Source organism: Crotalus tigris, unplaced genomic scaffold (genome assembly GCF_016545835.1).
Source record: "Crotalus tigris isolate CLP2741 ecotype Arizona unplaced genomic scaffold, ASM1654583v1 scf7180000024437.13266115, whole genome shotgun sequence".
NCBI lineage: Eukaryota > Metazoa > Chordata > Lepidosauria > Squamata > Viperidae > Crotalus > Crotalus tigris.
Genome location: NW_024100606.1, coordinates 3606235 through 3614003, shown reverse-complemented (window position 1 = coordinate 3614003; position 7769 = coordinate 3606235). Strand labels below are relative to the sequence as shown.

Genomic DNA, 7769 nt, shown 5'->3' with positions numbered 1-7769 from the left:
GAACCTGATCTGGTGATGATGATGATGAGCGAGGGAAACCAATCTGCTCAGTTTCCCCTGAGGAGACCAAGTTCTTAGAATATCCTGAGAAGAAATAAATGTGGGCTCGGGTATAGGATCCTCCAATGGGGCGGGGGAAACGATCTCAGCCTCATTGGACCTGAGTCTTTGGGCCCTAGAGAACTGTTTTTCCAATGCCAAATGTCTCCTCGAGGCCTCTCACTCAGCTGTTTTGGAGGGCTCCTTCTCAGATATAAGCTTTGTTTTGGCTTTTTTCTCCCCCCCCCGACTCTAATTCAGTGGATCTGTGCTTTTGTTGTTGTGGGGGAGGCATTTTGGAACCCTGTGAGGCTGAAGGCGAGGCGCTGTCTGCCATTGCGCACCAGGTATACCGAGTAGGAAATACCTGGAGGCGGGGGGGGGGAATCCCAAGTACGCAGATCAATTGACAGAGATGAAAAGGAGTCAATCCTCGCTCTGTACAACTGCAATGGCCGGACAGTCAAGAGATTTGCTAAAACCCCTTGTCAGGCCGGTGACAAATGCCACACTCTATTGAACAGTTGGAAAAAAAAAATTTCCCTTTTCGCTCCTTCACCAGAAGAATTGTTTGTGATAGTGTCACCGAACACGGCTAATGAAAACAGCAGTTAACGAGCTCAGGATTATCCTAATAGACTGAGCTCTTTTTTTCCCCCAGTATAGGGGCTGACAGGCTAGGCCCCTGGGGTGAAGCAGGTATCCCTCCTGCAAGGAAGATCGATACCCCTTCACTTAATGAAAGAAACCGGGAGTCTCGCTGCGGTTAGACCCACCCCAAATGATGTCCGTCTATAATCTGCACCCAAAATGGCGCCCGCTGTTGTGACACTCTCAAAATGGCGGCTGCCAGTGAAACACGCATCCAAGATGGCGGCCGTGCCCCCTTTAGAGTCAGGAGGAATGGAAAGTGAAAGTGAAAGAAGAGGATAAGCGAAGAAAGCTAATGGCCAAAGCCCAGGAAAAAAGGGCCCCAATAATTCACTTGCTGTTTGTGCTCCTCCGAGACTGGGATGCTTTTGTCCACATGGACTCCTCCGAGCGGATCCGGCTGCCGGGAACTCTCCGCTCCTCAGCTGTGTAGCCGCCGTTGATGCCGGTAGCGATCCGGAAGCCGTTCAACAAGGAAAAAAACGGTCTGACTGCAAGCGAACAGAAGCTCGAAGGCAGAGACCGAGCGATCGAAGGAAAAAAGGCTTGTAAACAAGCTGATTGAGCTGGCCAAGAGGCCCGAGGCTCGTAGCCACAAGCCGGTTGCCGGCAATTCCTTCAGTTGCTAATTCCAGCCAATTTTGAATTTGAAAGTTGCCAATTAAGTTTACCCTAATAATAATTTTGATTGAAGACCAAATTTCAGTGAAATTAAATATTTAACCTAATCTATCTGTGGAGCCTAAACCAACTACATGTTGCCGAGCTCAAGACTAAGTCAAAACTGGGAGACACGCCCAAAGGAGAGGCGTGGCCAAAGTTCTGACCTAGTCTGCTGAGCAGGAAGGCTGTAATAACCATCCGGTGGATTCTACAGTCATCCTGCTGGAGAAGAGGACTGGCAGACCAAGGGCAGGAGAGACCCAGCCCAATAAGAATGTGTGTCAGCTAGTCCGAGAACTGCATGAAGTCAGCTCTGAGAGAGGGAGAGGGAGGGAGAAAGGAAAGAGAGAAAGGGGGAGAGAGGGAAAGGGAGAAAGAGAGAGAGAGAGAGAGAGAGAGAGAGAGAGAGAGAACTCATGCACAGCAGCCTCTATTTTTAATTAAACTCTTCAATCAAGCCCCCTTTCCAGCACGCATGCACATGTGAGTTTTGCGGCTCCCAGTGTTTTCTGTGGGAAATGGGTCCAAGTGGCTCTGAGTGTTTAAGGTTGCTGACCCCTGATCTAGGCCTTTTAAATCATTGCATGAAAAACTGGAGATTCTGCTAAATGAGACAGGCTTTGTGTGTGGTGGATGGAGTAGTCAGTCAGATGTAGTCTGTATAATTTGAACATCACACACAAAAGATGCCTCTGTCCAATTTTGGAAGAACCCGTCCTTTCCCACAATGTTGCCTATCCTGCTTGTTAAGTATCTCCAACCAATACCTATTTCAAGCAGCTCCATTTGCTACCAAAAATGGGTTGAATGCATCTAAATTTGGACACAGCCCCATTTTCCACCTAAATAGCTGTTAGATTTCTGTATAGGTTCTGCAAAGCCAGTAGGAAAAATGACAAGCACTTGGGATACTGTCATTGCTACCCATTGTTTTTAATTCAGATTTTACTGTATCTTGAATGCAATAAAATATACAACACCATTTTCTAACGACATTTTGCAAATGTCAGCTCAGCACCATAGTAGATAAAACCACAGCAATTCAAATACATTGAATCTATGAACCAAATAATGGGCAAACTCCAAAAGCCGATAACTATTTTGTTCTCATTAGGAAAGAAGTTAAGACTTCCAGCTTGCTGTATGGAGCTGAAGCTCTCCTTCAAAGGATCTATGTAATTAATTAGAACAGCCTGCAGTTTCACAAGGCTGACTAGAATATACTGCTCCCAAGTAGTTTCCTGCTGCTTTTTGTATGCAATACATAAATAGCAGGACAGGAATTTAAAAGACCAAAGGAGGAAGACTGACCTTAGGTGGATACTGCTAAAATAAACAGATTTTTCAAAGTACAAATTTTTCCATCACTTCAAATTCACAATCCCTCACTATGTCTCACAATAAAGAACTTCCTGAAGAACCATGCTATACAGTATATCACATGCCTTTAAAGTAACATTTCCCACTTCAAAATAAAGGCAAATATTTTTTAATTCGGTTTATATTTCCCTTAAATCGAGATGTTTTTCCCCACCATTTGAGTACTACTTCAAGTTTCAAGAAAGCAGACCTTCTCTTTGGCTCAACAATAGTTTAACTTGCCTAACTTTTTTCCAAAGTTTAAATTGTTTCCAAGCTCAAGAGGTGATGAAATCATTCCTAAATTAGAGATAGGCAACCTAGTACCATTTAGATTTTTGGACTCTAATTCCAATGTAAGTCAGTAATATGGGAGCTGCAGTGTAAATTATCTGAAGGATACCTAATTGCTGTCCCAACTGTGCAGTATCAAATATATGTTTTAAATCAACCATCAATTTATTTATTTTAGTTTTATTTTCAGAGTGGTTGAACTCTTACTTTTTTTAATTCACAAAATATCAACTCCAGGTACTTTTTTCTTGAAAGACTTTCATAAACTGAATGCAAGGTTATGTGCCAGAAGCAGCCAGTCTGAAATTCACTTTTTTTGTTCACTCAGATTCAAAGATATTCACTACAGGAAAAAAAAAATCTGACTACACCTGAAGACATATTTCACTAACCTAAAGTTTAATTTATTTGGTTGGGACAAGAATGAAAAAGGGGTTATAGCTGTTCATAACAGTCATCCAGAATTATCTGCTCCATAATTCAAACCTTTATAAAATTCAAAGTAACATCAGCCATCTCTATGAAATTGAGGAGGAAAGCTTCAGAAGAACATTGAAAATTCCTATTTGATTCCTTTTAATATAAAATGTATAATTGAGATATCCAATGTACAAATACAAAAATGTGCATAATAAAAGGTACCATAATACTGTACATACAGTATAAACTGTTTTAACAAAAATAATTGAAAAAATCCCTGGGACTTCTGCAGATCTGGAAGAAACATGAATACAAGTTTTGGAAACATCAGAATGTGAGCATAACTACTTTTCTCTTCTGTTCTTTTGCACAATACCATTTAGCAGCACGAAATATCTCTGGATTTTACTAAGGCCAATTATTTTTTTACTGGAAATTATTTTGCACCCAGTTTGCTAGATATAATACGCCATGAGAAAAAGGTATGCATTCCCTCTTAAGTGAAGAGCATCAAATCCAAACAGAAGTTTTCCCATCCCCTGATTTACTACTGCCACTGCTTTTGTTTGAGCTGCCTCTAGGCTTTTTCTCCTTGGAACAGGATGGATTATTCTGATTATTGTATGCATGGATGGCAAGATCTAAGCGTTCCTGAGCTACTTTGATTTCTCGCTGAATGTTCTCCAGTTCAGTGGGAATGTTCTCCTCATTGCTGCCATATTGTTGTTCTTGGGCAATATTGGCTTTGTTCTGTTTATGTGCTATTTTGGCATTAGACAATTCTGTGTACTGTATCTGATCAGGTTTCATTGCAATATTGTACCCTGGAGGAGCTGATGGGGTATTCCAAATAAAAGGATAATGGTAAGTTCCTGAATCTTCTAGCTCCTTTCGCTTGCTATTCAGTGTGTCCCGAATGGTGCCAAATCCCAAGTGAAGCATTTCCCAGATGTTCAGAAGTAAACACAAACCACTCACACCATACATGATGAGCAGGAATATGGTTTTTTCTGTGGGTCTTGAAATGAAACAGTCAATAGTATGAGGACACGGATTTCTGCTACAAAGAAACGTTGGACTGACTTCAAATCCATAGAGTAAGTACTGGCCTATCAGGAAGCCAATTTCAAACATAGTCCTACTCAGCAGTTGAAAGATGTAAATCTTCATAAGCCCATCTTCTCGGATTCGCCTCCTACCATCATGCTTTATTTTTGCGAAGGATGGATTTTGCTTGTTCTCTCGTTCGCTCTCTACCTCAATCTCTGGATACATCATTGGATCTTCCTCATTATCGTCTTCTGCTTCTTCTAAACCTCGATGTTGTTTCCAGCGCATTAGAAGAGGTTTGCTTCGTAACTTCCGTTCCGTTTCACCATGTTCCACTATCCGAGCTATTTTGTGAGCAGCATAGCCTAAGTACATTACTGAGGGAGTAGAGACTAGGATGATTTGAAATACCCAAAACCTCACATGGGAGAGGGGGGCAAAAGCATCATAGCACACATTTTCACAACCTGGCTGTTCTGTATTGCAAACAAATTTGCTTTGTTCATCATAATAGATGGATTCCCCTCCCACAGCAGTGAGAACAATGCGGAATACAATCAGCACAGTCAGCCAGATCTTCCCAACAAATGTGGAATGATTGTGGATCTCCTCAAGTAGACGGGTCAAGAAACTCCAACTCATCGTGGTCAAAGATGTTTACCTAAGAACAACAAAGGAGGGGAACAGAATAGGTTTTAAATACATTCTTTTAAACAAAGGAAAAATATGCCGGCATTGAATTTGAATCATACATGATTTTACCATTTTCCATATATTGCTTCTATTGCAACCTGAAACAAATTAGAAAGTAAGTGTCTAAAATGATTCCATTTAATATTTATTAACATTTTATAGTGACATGATTTAGTTCTACTTTTATTTTGTTAATTTGAACTTGTCTAAGCCCAAGCCAGAACATATTTATATAAATGTTCAATTTTATCAAAAGTCCCAAATTCAGTCAGGTAACTGCAGAGGGGGATGAGGGAAGCTATCAAAACTTCAAATCCAGGTTGTAAAGACCCCTTTTGGAAGCAGTTGTAACTTCAAGCAGTTGCTAAGTGACTGATCATAAAAGTTGAGGATTCTCCGTAATATCCAAACAGTTTCCAACAAAGGCCAGACAGCCTAGTAGAACATTTTAAAATATGTTTCCACTGTTCAATGTTATATTCATATTTTGTCTGAATTTTCCTGAAAAGAATATACATTCTAAACTTCTATGTAACGTTTATATTTTAATCTGAAGAATACTTTATTTCATTTTCATTATCTAATTCACGCTTCCTAAACTTTTTGCCATCACGACTCCTTTCAGTGTAATTTTAATATACATAATTCTCCCAAAATCCAAACATAAGATAAATACAAATGAACAATGAAAAGAATACAGTTAAACTATGGAGGAAAAGGGATCTTTCTAACTGGTTTCCTGAAGAAAGCACACGTTCTAACTGAACTGCATTGTAAAAGTTTAAAGGCATGCTTGCCTTCAGCATGTACAAGCTAATTTAAACAATTCTCCATTATATCTGAAGTATGAAATTGCACTTTCATTCCATTTTCTTAACCTGAATATGAAGCTGTTAAATGAAGTTTATAGACTAAAAAACTATTTGATCTGAACCAATCCTAAATATGTTCTATGTGGTAGAAAGGACTTATACTGCATATTCCTTCATAATCTGAAAAATAATTGAAACACATCCCATTCCATTTGCAACCCTGAAAAAATATTTAAATCAATTTAATTTATAAAGTCTCACCCTCCCAGTTTAGAGTTTTGTGTCAAGTTAGGTTTAAACTGACAGAATTGATTTTTGGTTTGTTAAACAGTACTTATAAACAACTCTAATGTTTAAGTTGTATTTTTGTGATTAACAAATTGTGTGTCCATTTAAAATGGATTATCCTTTTTTAAGTTTGATATTCAGAACCGCAATACTGGAGTTCTCTTTAAGCTATGGCAAAAGAGTGAAATATATTTAAAATCAGCATAAACTAAGCAGATATGTAACTGTCACGGAATGAGCAGTAAGAAATTAAGCAAGAATGTCAGTTATCTAGTACAACAGCAAATCGAGGGACATAACCATTGTTTGATTATCAAATCACACAAGGTAATCTCAGACATTTAGTATAGATTTCCTATTAGGAAAGGAAGAAAGGAGGGAGTAAGTTCAGCAGCAGCGAACTTTATCTTTAAAACTTACGTTTTTAAAATTCAATTACTGCAGATTCATTCAATCTGTGTGCATATACACTTGTTGTATATGGAGTTTTGGAGTTGCTATCACCTGGCAGATCTTTTATATGAACAATTGGTAGTTTTTTGATGGGTGGAAAACAGGTTCTTCCATAAAGGAAACAGAATGAAGACTGGGATATAGTATTCATATGGGTTTGATTGCACTTATTGATGACCTGTAGTAAGCTGGAGTAGGGGTGGTGAATCCATACCAGTTCGCTTTGATCTCTCAGCAGCTTTTGATACCATCAACCATGGTATCCTTCTGGGGCCTTGGGAATGTGAGGCACAATTTTGCAGTGGTTCTCCTTTTGATGTAGTCAGTTGCAATCAGTGTTTGTGGGAAAGGAACAGTTCAGCCAGAGGCTCCTGCTTTGCAGGGTCAGTGGTGCTCCTCTCTTTTTAAATAGCTACATGAAGATTGTTTGGTGTGGTTATTTGTTGTACAAGGTAAAGTATCATCAAAACACAGATGATACCCAGTTGTACATTTTTATTTCCAGCCAGCTGAATGAGGTTAACGTTCTATCCTAATGCCCAGAGATTGTGAAGAACTGGATGGGGAAGAACAGATTGTGGTTCAGTCCTGCCAAGACTGGGTAGTAATAGGTTTTAGGTCTTCTAGATCTGGGAGTTGGAGTGTGTCAATCTTTGGGTCTGGATGAGATAGCAGTGCCTTGTTCAGACTTGGTATACAATCTGGGGATTCTCCTGGATTCACAGCTCTTGCTCAAAGAGCAGATGACAGCTGTGGACAGGGGAACTTTGCCCAAGAGCATCTTATGTGACCATTCCTGGACCCTGCTCATGTCATGCATCCCTTAGTCACCTCCTAATTCAAACTACTGCAACATATTGTCCATGGGGCTGCCTGTGAAGAACATCTGGAAGTTTCAGTTGGTCCAAAATACAGCAACTCAGGTAGTTATAGGCACAGCTAAATTATATCCATGTATACTACTACACCACAAGCTGCATTGGCTCGTGCAAGCTTCTGAGTGTGATTTAAAGTGCTGGCTATCACCTTTAAAATCCTGCATGCATA

At 39.8% G+C, this 7769-nt stretch overlaps 1 protein-coding gene across 5 annotated transcripts in view; it reads right to left on the bottom strand.

Annotated features, from left to right (window-relative positions):
* Nucleotides 1-2179: 2179 nt before the first annotated feature.
* GJC1 (gap junction protein gamma 1) overlaps nucleotides 2180-7769 on the bottom strand; it is a 64877-nt gene continuing 59287 nt past the window's right edge. For all 5 annotated transcript variants that reach the window (XM_039331406.1, XM_039331403.1, XM_039331405.1 and 2 more), the window contains exon 2: nucleotides 2180-5137. In XM_039331406.1, coding sequence (XP_039187340.1) covers nucleotides 3937-5118 — 1182 coding nt within the window. In that variant the 5' untranslated portion in view covers nucleotides 5119-5137 and the 3' untranslated portion in view covers nucleotides 2180-3936. The remainder of the gene's footprint in view (nucleotides 5138-7769) is intronic.